Raw genomic sequence first — 18,000 nt, forward strand, 5'->3', positions numbered from 1 at the left:
ATAAAGTCATGTACAATACTTAAGCAATAAGGCCCGAGGGGTTGTGGTATATAGCCAATATACCACGGCTAAGGGCTGTTCTTAAGCGCGACGAAACACAGTGCCTGGACACAGCCCTTAGCCGTGGTGTATTGGTCATATGTCACAAACCCCCAAGGTGCCTTATTGCTATTACAAACTGGTTACCAAAGTAATTAAAGCAGTTAAAATAAATGTATTTTACCCGTGGTATACCACAGCTGTCAACCAATCAGCACTCAGGGCTCAAACCAGCCAGTTTACAATTGTATTTAAGTGTTCAATAAGAAAACCCTAACCCAAATAAATGGTCCCCTTCAGCTGTATATAATTATATGAAGGGCAAAGAGCTAAAGCAAGCCATAAGCAAGTGAGTTAAAAGAAATTCCATACATTTTTCAGTTAAGGGTTCGAGATCTCTGAAATCTGTCACTTGTGGTTGTTCCTGGGACAGAGGACACATTGTGTACACAAAATGTCAGACAAATCATTACATTACAGGCTGGTGTATTCAACATTTGTCATTTTAAAAACAGTTTGGGACAATCAACATATAAATACATCTCTCCCACACACAAAATAGGCTGTGCACAGCACCAGACAACACATGCACTCACACACGTGTGCACTCTTGCACACACACTCCTTCACTCAACCCAGGCCCCTGAATAGGATCTCAAAATGTGCAATCACAACAAATGAACAAAAACATTATTAAACTGCATAATCCAGTCTCCTCAAGTAGTCCTCAACAACAGGCAGAGCTTCCATCACTCTGGGGTATTCACTAAGAACCAACTGGAAGCAAACAGGCCAAAACGGGGAGGGACCTACCTGAACTTGTCCAATAAGAGATTCCCGTTTCCATTGCCAAACTTTTTGCTTCAGTTTGCCCTAATGAATACACCCCTGAACACGTTAAAAAACACATTCACCCTGCCCGGGTTGCATATCATATCAAATACTTAATTTGTGATGGGGAAGCAATACACATGTAAAAGAAGGGTACATATTTAGAAATTAAGGCTTGGGATAAATACAAGGATAAATATGTCCACTGGCCACTAAAGTATGTTTAGGGTAGCTGAGATTGGCAAAATAAAATATCAGTTTGTTAGGACTGGGGATGAATCAAATGAGTTCAGAAAATTCGGTTAAGTCCCTCTTCTGGTCAGTGATTCTGTCTTTCATTCTTTGTATGGATGGGGATGTAAAACAGACAACATGGGAGACACAGCAGTCAAAGTTCCTTTCGATATTGAGGGAGATTTTTCAGATTCTTAGTGTTTTTTGCCATGTTAGGCAGCGTGAGTCAGTTTGTAGTCACTTCCCCTTTCCAGATAGGTCCCTCCGGAGACTGATGAACAGGCTGGTCTGCTCGTGTCAAACACTCCACTAAGATGCTTTGCCTAGTTCAATCTTCTTCTGGATGGCTTTTGCAGAATGGTATATCAATGAATCAATGAGTCCAGCCACTGGGAAAAAGATACAAGACACAGTATATAAAATGACATATCTCTGACACACATACAGTAGAACCACTGTCCATATGGTTAATTCCAACAAATGAAAAACATCTACCTCCAATACTGCATGGTACCTCCAAACTGAGAAGACCATCACTAATTATAAACTAGATTAAATTATATTGAAGATGTAGTGAGTGAAAAATGTTTTTTTCTATGTGAACTGTATTTGTAAAATGGGAAAGTCAAAACATCTGTGTACGCTATCCCAGTGATAATTAAAAAAACATTTAATAATTAAATAAGCTTTATGCAACATCTTTAGCAAACCCATTACACCCTTTCGTTTGTCTGAATGCAGAGGTGCCCACCTGTAAAAACACCCCCTATGATGGCACACACTCCTGTGAGAAAATGAGTGAATGATCTGAAAAAAGAGCAAACATGTTAGATGTAACACACATATTATTTAAATAGGCTACACAATGACAATGCTACAGTTGAAGTCGGAAGTTTACATACACTTATGTTGGAGTCATTAAAACAAATTGATCAACCACTCCACCAATTTATTGTTATCAAACTATAGTTTTGGCCAGTTAGGACATCTACTTTCTGCACAACAGAAGTCATTTTTCCAACAATGGTTTACAGACAGATTATTTCACTTATCATTCACTGTATCACAATTTCAGTGGGTCAGAAGTGCCTTTAAAACAGCTTGGAAAATTCCAGAAAATGATGTCATTGCTTTAGAAGCTTCTGATAGGCTAATTGACATCATTTGAATCAATTGGAGGTGTACCTGTGGATGCATTTCAAGGCCTACCTTCAAACTCAGTGCCTCTTTGCTTGACATCATGGAAAATCTAAAGAAATCAGCCAAGACCTCAGATTTTTTTTTGTAGATCTCCCCAAGTCTGGTTCATCCTTGGGAGGAATTTTCAAATGCCTGAAGGTACCACATTCATCTGTACAAACAATAGTTTGCAAGTATAAACACCATGGGACCACGCAGCCGTCATACCTCTCAGGAAGGAGATGCTTCTGTCTCCTAGAGATTAACATACTTTGGTGCGAAAAGTGCAAATAAATTCCAGAACAGCAAAGGACCTTGTGAAGATGCTGGAGGAAACAGGTACAAAAGTATCTATATCCACAGTAAAACGAGTCCCATAATCGACATAACCTGAAAGGCCGCTCAGCAAGGAAGAAGCCACTGTTCCAAAACCACCATAAAAAAAGCGAGAATACGGTTTGCAACTGCACATGGGGACAAAGATCGTACTTTTTGGCGAAATGTCCTCTGGTCTGATGAAACAAAAATAGAAATGTTTGGTCATAATGACCATCGTTATGTTTGGAGGAGAAAGGGGGAGGCTTGCAAGCTGAGGAACACATCCCATCCGTGAAGCACAGGGGTGGCAGCATCATGTTGTGGTGGTTCTTTGCTTCAGGAGGGCCTGGTGCATTTCACAAAAGAGATGGCATCATGAGGGAGGAAAAGTATGTGGATATATTGAAGCAACATCTCAAAACATCAGTGACTCCTCCGGCACCGACAGAGATAGCCGCATTGCTTTCCAGGGAAACTATGCAGTATTTAGGTTTTTTTGTGTGTTATTTCTTAAAATGCTACCCCAGAAAATCTTAGGTTTTATTACATACAGTCGGGAGGAACTATTGGATATAAGAGCAATGTCAACTCACCAACATTACGAACAGGAATATGACTTTCCCAAAGTGGATCCTCTGTTTGGCCTACCACCCAGGACAATTGATCGGATCCCAGCCGGGGACCCAAAACAACGACGCCGTAGAAGGGGCAGATGGAGCGGTCTTCTGGTCAGGCTCCGTAGACGGGCACATCGCGCACTGCCCCCGAGCATACTACTCGCCAATGTCCAGTCTCTTGACAACAAGGTAGACGAAATCTGAACAACAGTTACCTTCCAGAGAGACATCAGAGATTGTAACGTTCTTTGTTTCATGGAAACATGGCTCACTTGAGACATGCTATTTGAGTACCAGCCACCTGGTTTCTTCACGCATCGCGCCGACAGAAACAAGCAACTCTCTGGTAAGAAGAAGGGCGGGGGTGTCTGCCTTATGATTAACGAGACGTGGTGCAATCATAACATACAGGAACTGAAATCCTTTTGTTCACCTGACTTAGCATTCCTCACAATGCCGACCGCATTATCTACCAAGGGAATTCTATTCATAATCACAGTCGTGTATATTCCCCCCAAGCAGACACATCGACGGCCCTGAAAGGACTTCATCCGACTCTATGTAAACAACATATCCTGAGGCTGCATTTATTGTAGCTGGGGATTTTAACAAGGCTAATCTGAAAACAAGGCTCCCCAAATTCTATCAGCATATCGATTGTGTCACCAGGGCTGGCAAAACCCTAGATCACTGTTATTCTAACTTCAGCAACGCATATAAAGCCCTCCCTTTGGAAAAGCTGAACACGACTCATTTTGTTGCTCACAGCCTATAGACAGAATCTAAAACAGGAAGCACCTGCGCTCAGGTCTGTCCAACGCTGGTCCGACCAATCGGATTCCATGCTTCAAGATTGCTTCGATCACGTGGACTGGGACATGTTCCGCATAACGTTGAACAACAACATTGATGAATACGCTGATTCGGTGAGTGAGTTTATTAGCAAGTGCATCGGTGATGTTGTACCCACAGCGTCTATTAAAGCATTCCCTGACCAGAAACCGTGGATTGATGGCAGCATTTGCGCAAAACTGAAAGCGCGAACCACTGCTTTTAATCAGGGCAAGCTGACCGGAAACATGACCGAATACAAACAGTGTAGCTATTCCCTCCGCAAGGCATTCAAACAAGCTAAGCGTCAGTATAGAGACAATGTGGAGTCGCAATTACACGGCTCAGACACAAGAGGAATGTGGCAGGGTCTATAGTCAATCACGGACTACAAAAGAAAAACCAGCCCCGTCGCGGACCACGATGCCTTGCTCTCAGACAGACTAAACAACTTTTTTGCTCGCTTTGAGGACAATACACTGCCACTGACACGGCGCGCTAACAAAACCTGCGGGCTCTCCTTCACTGTAGCCAACGTGAGTAAAACATTTAAACGTGTTAACCCTCGCAGGGCTGCAGGCCCAGACGGCATCCCCGGCCACGTCCTCAGAGCATGCGCAGACCAGCTGGCTGGTGTGTTTACAGACATATTCAATCAATCCTTATCCCAGTCTGCTGTTCCCACATGCTACAAGAGGGCCACCATTGTTCCTGTTCCCAAGAAAGCTAAGATAACTGAGCTAAATGACTACCGCCCTGTAGCACTCACTTCCGTCATCATGAAGTGCTTTGAGAGACTAGTCAAGGACCTCCACCCTACCTGACACCCTAGACCCACTCCAATTTGCTTACCGCCCCAATAGGTCCACAGACGATGCAATCGCCATCACACTGCCCTAACCCATCTGGACAAGAGGAATACCTATGTAAGAATGCTGTTCATGGATTACAGCTCAGCATTTAACACCATAGTACCCTCCAAACTCGTCATTAAGCTCGGGGTCTCGACCCCACCCTGTGCAGCTGGGTCCTGGACTTCCTGACGGGCCGCCCCTGAGGGTGAGGGTAGGTAACAACATCTTCACCCCGCTGATCCTCAACACTGGGTCCCCACAAGGGTGCGTTCCCAGCCCTCTCCTGTGCTCCCTGTTCACCCACGACTGCGTGGCCTTGCACACATCCAACTCAATCATAAAGTTTTAAGACGACACTACAGTGGTAGGCTTGATTACCAACAACGACGAGACCGCCTACAGGCAGGAGGTGAAGGCCCTCGGAGTGTGGTGTCAGGAAAATAACCTCACACTCAATGTCAACAAAACAAAGGAGCTGATCGTGGACTTCAGGAAACAGCTGAGGGAGCAGCCCCCTATCTACATTGACGGGACAGTAGTGGAGAGGGTGGAAAGATGTAAGTTCCTCGGCATACACATCACGGACAAACTGAAATGGTCCACCCACACAGACAGCGTGGTGAAGAAGGAGCAGCAGTGCCTCTTCAACCTCAGGAGGCTGAAGAAATTTGGCTTGTCACAAAAAACCCTGACAAACTTTTACAGATGCACAATCGAGAGCATCCTGTCGGGCTGTATCACCGCCTGGTATGGCAGCTGCTCCGCCCATAACAGTAAGGCTCTCCAGAGGGTAGTGAGTGCAAACTACCTGCCCTCCAGGACACCTACAACACCCGATGTCATAGGAAGGCCAAAAGATCAAGGACAACAACCATCCGAGCCACTGCCAGTTCACCCCGCTATCATCCAGAAGGTGAGGTCAGTCCAGATGCATCAAAGTGGGGCACTGAAACAGCTTCCATCTCAAGGCCATCAGACTGTTAAACAGCCATCACTAACATTGAGTGGCTGCTGCCAACATACTGCCTCAACTCTAGCCACTTTAATAATGGATAAATTGATGTAATCAATATATCACTAGCCACTTTATATAATGCTTAATACCCTACATTACTCATCTCATATGTATATACTGTACACTATACCATCTACTGCATCTTGCCATCTTGATGTAATTAAATATATCACTAGCCACTTTAAACAATGCCACTTTATATAATGTTTTCATACCCTACATTATTCATCTCATATGTATATACTGTACTCTATAACATCTTGCCTATGCCGTTCGGGCATAACTCATTTTTATGTACATATTCGTATTCATTCCTTTACACTTGTGTGTATAAGGTGGTAGTTGTGAAATTGTTAGGTTATATTACTTGTTAGATATTACTGCATGGTTGGAACTAGAAGCACAAGCATTTCGCTACACTCGCATTAACACCTGCTAACCATGTGTATGTGACAAATAAATTTGATTTGAGGAAGTTAAAGCTTGGTTGCAAATGGGTCTTCCAAATGGACAATGACCCCAAGCATACTTTTAAAGTTGTGGCAAAATGGCTTAAGTACAATGGTGTCAAGGTATTGGAGTGGCCATCACAAAGCCCTGTCCTCAATCCTATAGAAAATGTATGGCCAGAACTGAAAAAGCAATGTGCGAGCAAAGAGGCCAACAAACCTGACTCAGTTACACCAGCTCTGTCAGGAGGAATGGGCCAAAATTCACCCAACTTATTGTGGAAGGCTACCTGAAATGTTTGACCCAAGTTAAACAGTTTGAAGGCAATGCTACCAAATACTAATTGAGTACATGTAAACTTCTGACCCACTGGGAATGTGATGTAAGAAATAAGAGCTTAAATAAATAATTCTCTACTATTATTCTGACATTTCACATTCTTAAAATAAAGTGGTGATCCTAACTGACTTAAGACAGGGAATTTAAGAGAATGTCAAGAATTGTGAAAACTGAGTTTAAATGTATTTGGCTAAGGTGTATGTAAACTGTATATGGATTTTCAATTTTGTTTTAAGCTACCTACCGCTGTTTCTCTGTGAATTTCACCATCATGGGGGAGAGTTCATATAATACAAACACCCCAGGTAGGCCCTGGTCTCCGATCAGCCCATTGGCTACTTTCTCATGTCGGGTCACAGAGAATTGGTTTGTTTTAACCACCTGTAAGACAAGCAATACAAAAGACTTCCCTGTTTGTCCATGAAGCCTAAGTACCTTTCTTAGCATGCATAAACAGTCATGCACAGGGAAATATACAACAATTAATAATGAATTCCCTTAATTTATTTTATAGCTACATCACATTTAAATTAACTCCATCAAATAGCTAAAATGTGTTGGTACGATCAATAACTACCCACCCGAGTTCATTTCACAGCTGTCATGTCTAATGTATACTCACCTCTCCATCCCATTTCACGTAGATGGTTGGGACAATCTTCACAAAGTACTGATACATCATGGATGCTGGAATAAAACAAGTCATTGTTTTGTAATGTGTAGCAACAGAGCCCATGTAGTCTGCAGAAATGCAATGCGAGTTTAAATACATTTTTTACATGACAAAATTACATTCACATCAACGGGGCTGTAGTGGAGCGAGTCGAGAGCTTCAAGTTCCTTGGTGTCCACATCACCACCAAACTACCATGTTCCAAATACACCAAGACAGTCGTGAAGAGGGCACGACAATGCCTTTTCCCACTCAGGAGACCAGATCCTCAACAAGTTCTACAGCTGCACCATCGAGAGCATACGACCACAGGGCTGCTACAGAGGGTAGTGTGTACGGCCCAGTACAACAGTGGGGCCAAGCTTCCTGCCATCCAGGACCTCTACTAGCAGTGTCAGAGATAGGCCCCCAAAATGGGCAAAGACTACAGTCACTCAAGTCATAGACTGTTCTCTCTGCTACCGCACAACAAGCTGTAAGGGAGCACCAAGTCTAGGTCCAAAAGGCTCATTAAGAAATCATGTTGATCTGTAGGACAATAAGACTGAACAATTAATCAAATGGCCACCCGGACTATTTGCATTGACCCCCCCCCCCCCTTTGTTTTTACACTGCTGCTGCTTGCTGTTAGCTATGCATAGTCACTTTACCCCTACCCACATGTACAAATTACCTTGACAACCTGTACCCACACACATTGACTCGGTACTGGTACCCCCTGTATATAGCCTCGTTATTGTTATTGAGTTACTTAAAAAAAATCTTTTTTTTGTAAATATTTTCTTAAAACGGCATTGTTGGTTAAGGGCTTGTAAGTAAACATTTCACGGTAAGGACTACTGTTGTATTCGGCCGCATGTGACAAATACATTTTGATTTACAAAAAAATTGCAAAAAAAATCTGTCAAGAATTACCATCTTCAGAGAAAGTTAGTATAACTTATCTACAGATAATCGATGCCTGGGGCTCAAATTTGCAGTATATCCTTTCACAGATGTGATTCGGTTCTCGATGTTCACAAAAGGGATAATTTCTATCGGGTCAACCCATCAAGTGACCGGAAGTTATTTATTTTTTACCGACTCAGATCTTTTCAACTCGTCAACAGATTCGTTCTTCTAACTGGACTAACTTCGTTCATTTGAGTCAGTAATGCCCAGAGCACGGTGGACCCCTACCGTCGAACGATGGACACATCCCCCCCGAAATAGTCATGATTTTACAAACCTCTCGTTCATCATTAGGGGTTTATTGGAGCGGTTATTTTTGACACTTGTAGAAGCGTGCTTTAAACAAATGTACATTTGTTGAATGCTAAGCTTACAAATACGACTATTTATTCGTACATTTGAAACGGAGATCTAGTTTGGCCGCAAAAGGACTAGATCGTGAACGACTCTTGGTGAAATGCATTGCTTGACTGCCGTGTGTGTGATTCATTCGCGAAATGCAGGAACACAAACGATTCGTTCTCGAGTTTGTTGAGCGGAGTCTGTGTATGTTATGGTTCTTCAAAGCTGTGTCCATCATAATATTCAATAGTCAATTGCATTCATTTTTGCACCATGCTATCAACTATCTATTCCAGGTCGCAGTTGTAAATGAGAACTTGTTCTCAACTAGCCTACCTGGATAAATAAAGGGGAAATAAATTTTACAAAATCTGTTCTCTATTATCTATTTTTCCTGCGCACATATGACAGAGAGTTGTTGGTCGGAACGCGTTTGCATCCTACTGTAGAATTCATTGCAGCTAGCAGGTCAAAGGAACGACTAAAATGAACGACTCACTCAGAGAAACGAATCGTTCACGAACTGATCTTTGTCTCCACTGCGTTGGTTTCGCAATCCTCTCAAGTAATGGCCGCCTGTTAGTACAGCATTCCAAACTACCTAGTCTCATCGAAAAGGGGGTTCTTCTCTAGTGACCGATAACTCACATTACGCAATAAACCAAGGTAAGTGCTGCTTAGAGCGAATAATAGTGATGATAGAAATATGTATATATAGTCGGGCGTTAATTATATTTTCAAATGTCTTCTAGGCCTGACCTAGGTGACATGCAAACCAGTTAGCCAGCCAAAACGCAGCTAGCTAGCTGGGTAAACATTAGCTCGAGATAAAGGGTGGACAACGTTCGTGACATTAGCTACACATCAATCTGTTTTCGGTGGCAAATGTTTGTCTTGTGCAAATGACGTTGATAGTTTAGCTAGGTAACTCCGCTAGCTTAACTTGCCGTTTAAGCTTAGCCACTGGTGTAGTCTTACGACGTAGCAAGCTGGCTACAAACGCCGAGCTAGCGCAACTGATTCGTGAACTTGCCATGTATTTTGATGGTTGTGCTTTCTTTCAATACAGATGCCAGTGGCAGTAGGACCGTATGGCCAGCAACAGCCAGCCTGCATTGACAGAATTAAAATGGGATTCATGATGGGCTTCGCTGTTGGGATGGCAGCTGGTGCCATGTTTGGAACGTTTTCCTGTCTAAGGTTAGTTAAGTTAACCCAACGTCTAGCTATCTACCTATTACAAGTACGCCTACACTGAAATGCAATACACTTTGTAAGAATGCAATAGTGTGTTTGGGCATCATATTTCTTTACATGTTTTTGTCGCAGGCATCCACACTGCATATTGTGGTTTGTTCAATAGAACTCGATTGTTTTTTCATTTTGTTCAAATGCTGTATCTTCCCTCTGTAAATGCTGTTTCTTCCCTCAGGGTTGGCATGAGAGGCAGAGAGCTGATGGGAGGAGTTGGGAAGACAATGATGCAGAGTGGAGGCACATTTGGTACATTTATGTCCATTGGGATGGGCATCCGCTGCTGAGACCACCTACCATACTTACAGAAAATTACATAGTGGGACTTTTGTCATAACTCATTCCCATGTCACACTTTGTCCCAGAACGATGGAGAAATTATGTCAATAAATGCTGATTTCAATTGCTGGTAGTAGGCCAAATGTTTGGTGTGGGGCTTTTGATAAATGGGATGACTAACCTTGTGGTGCTGCAACATCGGTACCATCCAAAGGATTGACGATACCAGGGTAGTCTCTCCCGAAGGACAGATGCTTGATAAAGTGAGTCATGTTGATCTGTAGGACAACACAAATAAGTGCTCACGTGTATGGAGAACATTGCCTGGGCAAGACAAGATTTGTCAAATGTACTTACGTTGTCTAGTCCAAAACTCTGCAGATCATGAACTGAAAATAATTTGAGACAAGATGTTAGTAATGCTGTGATCTAATAGCATCATCAGTTATGTTCTGGCAGTTATGAGGGCTTACTACTCAATCTACGACTCTCCCATTACAAGTTATAATTGTTGAGCCCTCCGAAATGTGATCTAGATTACTGCTTGTACCACCTCCAATAAAGATCAAACCAACAATCACACGCTGGTTATTCAAAAGGACTGTTTTAAACCACAAGTTAGAAGCAGCTTTGGTTGTCTTCTCTAGGCTTTAATTTAATAACAGGGTCAATTCTGACTGACAACCTCTTCATAAAAAGTTTGATATTTGACTAGATCAATTTAGAAGGGAGGGATGTGGCCTGAGTGCCAGTCTGTTTGTGCTCTTACGCCAACTAATTGTCATGACAAGGACAGCAAGGGAGTAGAGAAGAGCACAAATAGATCTGGGGACGTTTACTACAAAAATAAAAGCTACAAAAAGATGGACTTACTTTCCACAGCGTGCACTGCAGAAAGAAGAGAGAAGAGTCACTATGACGCATGTTGGGCTACAGAAAAAGAGGCTGGCCAAAGGCAATATGCCTCTGAAGGGGGTTGATCACATCTGGTATTTCATATATGGCCAAATTCTTATCAAAAAGGGATTCTTGTCTCTTATTTCTGCCTTTAAGCAGACATGGACAGTAGTACTAGTCTAGTAAATAAAATTAGCATTGAGCTGGTGAATCCTTCTGCTCTATACTTTCTGTACATGGTGTTGATGACAAAAGAAACCTTTCAATGCCTCCAAGCAAGTTGAGTATAGTACTTTGGGCCTACAACTTCATCTGGTTATGTACCATGCTACTCTATCAGCAATTCTTGAGAAATTAGTTATTAGGGTACATGAAATTACAACAGTGCCTCAATGACAAATATGCCTGTAATGTCACACAGTTACAAAGGTTACATCTGTAAGAATTTTTATAGTAAAGACTTCTGTTCTTATGCCCGCTTCCACAGTTGTAGTGCAATTCAGACTTCTGTCAAGCCGAGTAACATGATTTAATTTGTAAAATCCATTGCAATAAATGTTTTGCAATCAGTAAGTATGCCAAACAAATTAATAAATTTCACATTCATATTTATCCAGAGTGTAAGTGTCAATGCAAAATAACTTGATTAGTATGTTAGTGTTATCTGAAGGCAACAATGATAAAGCAAGTGAGTCAATTATCCATTTACAGTCAAAACGTTACGTTTATATGTAGAAAAAAAGAGCTACTTAGTTTGACACATTTTCACCTCTGCCATAAAGATCAGATGTTTTCATGAGAAAAAAAAGAGCTACAATTAATTACTGAGATTGCAGCGGATCCTATTAGGAAAGAACGGAAGAAGTCTAGCATAAGACAACGAAAGGAACGATGAAAAAGAAAAACATGCACCATTTACAAAAGGATTTACGAGTGTTTTACTGGAAAGATTAGTTATGGATGCACTAGAAATGCCTACTGGCATAGTGACTTGCAAGTGAACTTACCGGTTAACATTGGTCTTTCCTTGCTATCCTCTGAGAATGTGCTAGGGGCAAACTACACTACAAAAGGGTCTGTACCTGGTCTGAGACAGACTGTTTTAATAAATCACAAGGTGTTTCTGGTAGCAAGTAAGCAATTTCCGATTTCCAACCCAAATCGGTCTGCTACCCGTTTGTCTTTATGCAATTCAGAGGATTGACTTTCTGTCATGGGTATTGATGGAAAACAGAATTCTTATTTTCCTTGGATAATTGATATAAGACCAGGGGACCAACCCATTTCGACCAGGGTTGCGTTTACATTGGCAGCCCAATTCAGATCAGTATGAATGCACAAATCTGATAAAATTTGTGGACAGTCAGAAAAAAAGATTGTATACAGAAAGAAAATCAGGTTTGGGTTGTCCACACTTAGGATAGTAAAATGCAGGTCTTACCATGAACATGGGACTGCTGGAAACTCTTTCCAGGGGCAAAGTGGAAATTTCCTGCCACCTAACAAAAAAACAGACAGAGTTTAAAAGAAAGACAGACAATGAACATAATATTTACAGATTGAAAATGTATATAAATGCATTAAAGCACCTCACAAAATATAACTCCCAGTTACAGTACACTTCCATCCCTATTTCTTTTTAAATAACCACACAGAATTATGCTCCCAAAAAGTGATGATTCATTTGTTGTTGTTTCTAACAAATCATGTTGTTTCTAACCTGACCATTTGAAGACCAGGCAATGGTTTAAACACTGTCAGACATTAAATAAAACATCCCCTTTTGGAGTGTAAATTAGAGAGCGAGGACTGACTATTCTTTTGATTATGAACTTAGCCAAATTAGCCGTTGAAGACCAGTTACCTTGTTGACCTCCAGAAAGCCGTAGATCTGGCAGCCCTCGTTTTTCTGCTCCTGCATCTTTTGGCTGAAGCCCTCCCTCTTGCACTGCTCGATGGTGTCGGGGTTCTTGAATGCCCAACCCCGCCTGCGATAGGCTTCTCGTACATCATCGCAGGTGTTACAGCACCTACAGAAAAGCACAGGAAATATCTCAATGTCACATTAAAATTTTGGACAATAGATAATCTCATTCATTCATGGTCTATGTTCTGAAAAATATCTAAGGACTTAAAAAGGTGGGGGGCAGTCATATTTTAAAACAAAACCTCAAATACATTGTAGCAAGTCCAATTTCACAGTCAAGGGATTTTAGTTATGAAATTGACAGAGAAACCCCCTTTTCCATCATGGGAAGATGGTGTAGTAGATGCACTGTATGTTCTGTAATGCCTTGGAAGGCATTCATGTCTTGGAAACTCACTTCAAATCTTCCATCTCTGCTCCATAGCAGCTTTCACAGCGCTCAGGATCTAGCTTACTGGGGTCAAAAATGTCACCTTCCTCTTGTCCCAAATCTACATGAGATGACAAAACAAATTCCATGACCCAGTGAAAAACATGAACTATTTAATACAATTCATACAGCTTATATTTTCCCATGAGGGAGAACCGCACTGCTCTCCAAGGTAAAGAATGCTCTTCAAGAAATATAATGACATTGCAAGCAAGCTAATTAACAAGATGGTTACCGTGCTTCTCTGCCTCTGTAGTGACAGGATTGCTCTCCTTGTCGAGTCTTTGCTTGAACAGGTTGTGTTCCACATCCAACTGCTGCTCTCCAGCAACATCCATGGCATCAATGCTTAGATCTGAAGGACAAGGTGGTGTTACAAATGTCATATACTTCAACTGTGCAATTACCCTATAGCTTCATGTACATCTGTGCAATTACCCTAAAGAGATTACCAAAGATTTTAAGTTGAAGTAGGCCTAACCTTACGCATTCAGATAAAATGTCATATTTTGTTCCTTGTCCTTGTTTATAATATCATATAAACAAGCACATATAGGGGTTAATTGTGCACATGTAAGTTAATGTGATGATGCATGCTAGGTCTGAACACAAGTATTTTTCTAAAGTTACTTACAGGCACATGGCATGTTAGGAAATATCACATCAATGTTGATTTTCAGTTTGTCTCCTCGTGATGTGTCCACAAACAATTCAGGATGGACCTGGGTTGGCAGAACGATATTAATTTTTGCAAGTCATAAAGCAGTGTACTTAAAGTGTGGACTGGGCCCAATAGCTGGAGTTTCAAATAATTGTAGGTAAAAGTTATGACAGATGGCTTAATAAGAAAAACACAACATTTGTTATATTCTAATCATCCTCAAATAGGCCAGTCATTGTATTTTAGCACTATACCCACCATTGAAATGTTTACTATTCCCAGATGCCCAGGTGGCAATGGAGTGGAAATTAACTGTCTGATTAATCAGTCTATAATACACAATTAATTGTTATATACAGCCTGAAACATTGAAGTGCAAAATCATGTAAATGCTCCTTACAATCTAGAATGTTGAATATATAGGTATTTTTATGTATTCTGACGGTTGTCTGTGAGGCTTGTCCTGCAGCCACCCTACATTTCTTACAACATATCCACATGAAAGTATTGTTTACACTACTTTTTAGAGAGCTGGTAGGTATATGGTTCTGTTGGCTTGTATTTCCGGTGTGTATTTTAAATCTACTGACACAACCAATGAAAAACACTACCGAATTACGTTCCCTCACATTCAGCTGGCAGTGGCAAACCTACCAAGCTCTTTAAAAAGTTGGGTAAGCAATACTTTCCTTACTCTACCAGTTGCACAGACAACCAGTAAAGTTCAAATGTAATTTTATTTAACATTCTGGCTTGTAAGGAACATTTAAACAATTTTGCACTCCAATGTTTCAGGCTGTACATACCAATTAATCATGCATTAGAGCCTGATTAATCAGACCAAAATTTTACTTGATATTTAATTAGACATTTTTTTAAATCGCAAAGGGCTTGGCTGAAAGTTTGAATACCACTGTCTGTCTTAAGAGTTTACAAACTAGAATAAGTGTGACATGCAAAGCTTGAACCTAAACAGAGTAGCTAGCTAGATGTTTAGTTCCCTGTTCTCCTAGCCGACTAAACAACGATTTACAATGGAGTTGAGCGGCGACTAGTGTAAATGCAAGCTATTCTTTGGGTGCTGAAATATGCTTTTGATAAAAACGTTATTTATGCGATGTTGGAACTCCAGTCCGCTCTCACAAGTCGCCGCTCAACTCCATTGTTCTCCTAGTTGCCTGTTCTCCCGTAGAGAATCGGTCAGTGTGGTCCACACAGAGCTAGCCTCTTATGAATTATTATTTTACCCCCTTTTTTCTCCCAAATTTCATAGTATCCAATTGGTAGTTTACGGTCCTGTCCCATCACTGCAACTCCTGTACAGAGGCGAAGGTCGAGAGCCGTGCATCCTCCGAAACACAACTCAACCATGCTGCACTGTTTCTTGACACAATGCCCGCTTAACCCGGAAGCCAACCGCACCAATGTGTCGGAGGAAGCGCCGTACAACTGGCGACCTGTCAGTGTGCATTGCGCCCGGTCTGCCACAGGAGTCGCTAGTGCGCAGTGGGACACGAACATCCCTGCTGGCCAAACCCTCCCTTAACCCGGATGACGCTGTGCGCCACCCCATGGTTCTCCCGGTCGTGGTCCGGCTGCGACAGAGCCTGAACTCGAACCAGGTTCTCTAGTGGCACAGCTAGCACTGAGATGCACTGCGCCACTCGGGAGGCCCTAGAGCTAGCTTCTTAACCACATACCTGGCTGGCATACCTACACTAGTGTACCTGACTATTTTCAGAAAAAGATCACATTAACTCACCTCCTTAGTGAGATAATACTGCAACTCTGAGAAGAACAGGATCAACATGATGAGACCACTTATGATGGTGACTGTAAAAGGAGTAAAGACAAAAATACATGTCAGAATATCACCAAATCCCATTGATTTTTAGCAAACTATTGTAGCTAGTCATCCGTTCCCCCCCCAGATGTAGAAACACTTAACACAAGGTCTATGCTTCATGTAGGCTTACCCTGGAGTGACGTTTTGATAACCATGTTAATCTCTCTCCGACAAGGTGAATTTTATCAAGATATTCGGCTCTATTTGGAAAAAAATAATTTTCCAGATTGGAAAATGCAAATTAGCATCAAAACAAATCACTGCAAGCTCCTGCACATCATCTTTAGCTTGCACCTTTGCTAAGAGATAAATATAAAGAAATGTAGCCAATGTATTAATTATTAATTACGAAATTTAGCTAACATTAGATATTTAATCCAGAGATTTTTACCGTAGTCTCAATTAGGCAGTCTCCTCCAGATCATCATGTCATTTGTAGTTCTTAATGAATACCACATTAGCAGCTAATTTGTGTTTCATTTGTTGTGGGTACAGGCAAATAAATTGATAAGTCACCATGTCTGAGAGAGTTACACGGTTATCAAAATGTCACGCCAGAATAAACCTACATGAAACACAGACCTTATTAAATGGTTCTAGAATCCCATATGGTAAAAATGAATGGTGGGAAAACGATTGTAACCATTTCCCTGTTTGACCGCTAGGTTATGGGTATTACACTCATACTATGGTACTCTATAGTCCAAGGACCTTACATGTTCTGTTTAGAAGCGAATTGGCTCTGGCAGACAAAACAGCCAATACTACTACACAGACATTAATCCATTCTCAACTACGGTACGGTTCTAGAAACGTATAAAGCCCTCACATAAAAATAATTTCACAAATGCTAAATATACTTACTGTGCGCTGTTTTAACAGTTGCAGCTGACAGTATTTTTCAGTGACAACACGTTTGTGGCATCTTCTTCCGTTTTACACACAGGTGTTCGGAGACTTAGCTAGCTAATTAGTACGCCTCTGCCTTCTGTCTGTTTTCCGTAAACAAGCGCTCTAAACATGGAAATATGGCTGTGTGGGAACCCTAACAATAAAATGTGTAGTAATGTAAGATTATTTCTGGGTGATATGAAAAGGTACATTCCTTTCGTTTCCAAAAACCGTACCGCAAGCGATGCGTTTTAACGTTCAGAACGAGCGTCGGGGCTCTTAACAAAAGTTCGCCGGCCAGAAGATAATACCGTCAATATCGGCGCTCAAGGTAGTTAGCGTCTATGAATGGGTTATGCTAGTGCTAGCAATTGGGGATAGTATTAGTGTTATGCTTGTAACTAGAACTCTGCACAAAAATACTCACCTGTAGCTCCACCGCATGTTTTAATTCGGAAATCCTCAAGCGTTTTCGGATATGCATCAAATTGTTTCAGTTTATTTAGTGTGTCCATCTTCTTTCATACCATCGGCTGAAAGAATTCCTGACACATCAGTCCTCGACATTCACTTCCGGTACACAAGGCATGCATGCGTAAGGAACCAATCAGCGTTGACCGCATAAGAGTCAGTATATGAATTTACTTGACTACGATTTGGGAGTTTTGTATAAACTAGCAGAATTAAAGGCGCTTCATGGTCAATCTGATGTCTGCATTGGCCATGCAGTATTTACAGTAGAAGGCAGGGCATTCATACTTATTGCTCTTTGCAGAGCTGTTGTGAAGGAAGTTGTCTAGGAAGGGAGTTAGTTTATACACAGGGCCGGTCCTTGCCGTTCTACCGCCATTGGCGAGACCAAAAGTGACACCCTGCAAAACTAGAATAGTTCCAGTAAGCAAAATTACGTTGAGAAGACGTCAAAAATAAGAATTTTCCAGACTTTGAAGTTAGGTTCAATTTAGGTTCTGAATGAAAGGGGGGAGTTTTTTTCCCCCGTATGTTTAAGATGTTTATTTTCCAGGCCGTTGAAAAGGCATTTTCCGGACGTTGAAAAATATGTATTTTCCTGATGTTGAAATCCGGTTCATTTTCAGTTCTGAATGAAAGTTGAAAATAAGTAATTTATAGACGTTTATGTT

General features: G+C 41.5%; 2 protein-coding genes across 3 annotated transcripts; one reads left to right on the forward strand and one right to left on the reverse strand.

The window, feature by feature from the left end:
* Nucleotides 1-524: 524 nt before the first annotated feature.
* Nucleotides 525-17,429, reverse strand: ergic3 (ERGIC and golgi 3). 2 transcript variants are annotated; one of them, XM_064965467.1, is made up of 14 exons: nt 17,286-17,429; nt 15,884-15,954; nt 14,095-14,182; nt 13,696-13,815; nt 13,428-13,521; nt 12,968-13,133; nt 12,545-12,602; nt 11,080-11,094; nt 10,564-10,595; nt 10,388-10,484; nt 7,330-7,394; nt 6,952-7,088; nt 1,856-1,911; nt 525-1,493 (listed from the first exon to the last, which is right to left on the reverse strand). In XM_064965467.1, exons 1-14 carry the CDS (start codon nt 17,371-17,373, stop codon nt 1,414-1,416), a joined length of 1,167 nt encoding a protein of 388 aa, XP_064821539.1. In that variant the 5' UTR covers nt 17,374-17,429; the 3' UTR covers nt 525-1,413. The 2 variants fall into 2 exon arrangements, with proteins under 2 accessions (XP_064821539.1, XP_064821540.1); XM_064965468.1 differs by lacking the exon at nt 11,080-11,094.
* Nucleotides 9,205-10,332, forward strand: romo1 (reactive oxygen species modulator 1). Its single transcript, XM_064965469.1, has 3 exons — nt 9,205-9,339; nt 9,743-9,873; nt 10,106-10,332. The coding sequence occupies exons 2-3, from the start codon at nt 9,743-9,745 to the stop codon at nt 10,212-10,214; spliced, it is 240 nt and encodes a 79-aa protein (XP_064821541.1). The 5' UTR covers nt 9,205-9,339; the 3' UTR covers nt 10,215-10,332.
* Nucleotides 17,430-18,000: the final 571 nt, after the last annotated feature.

The sequence above is a fragment of the Oncorhynchus masou genome, chromosome 5, assembly GCF_036934945.1.
Source record: "Oncorhynchus masou masou isolate Uvic2021 chromosome 5, UVic_Omas_1.1, whole genome shotgun sequence".
NCBI classification, from domain to species: domain Eukaryota; kingdom Metazoa; phylum Chordata; class Actinopteri; order Salmoniformes; family Salmonidae; genus Oncorhynchus; species Oncorhynchus masou.

Excerpts from the sequence above, each read along its gene's own strand:
- romo1 (XM_064965469.1), top strand. The coding sequence starts at position 9,743 with ATGCCAGTGGCAGTAGGACCGTATGGCCAGCAACAGCCAGCCTGCATT. Across the intron at positions 9,874-10,105 it reads GGAACGTTTTCCTGTCTAAG|GGTTGGCATGAGAGGCAGAG; the intron begins GTTAGTTAAGTT and ends TTCTTCCCTCAG.
- ergic3 (XM_064965467.1), bottom strand. The coding sequence starts at position 17,373 with ATGGACACACTAAATAAACTGAAACAATTTGATGCATATCCGAAAACG. Across the intron at positions 13,522-13,695 it reads TACAGAGGCAGAGAAGCACG|ATTTGGGACAAGAGGAAGGT; the intron begins GTAACCATCTTG and ends CATCTCATGTAG. Across the intron at positions 7,089-7,329 it reads ACGTGAAATGGGATGGAGAG|GTGGTTAAAACAAACCAATT; the intron begins GTGAGTATACAT and ends CTTGTCTTACAG.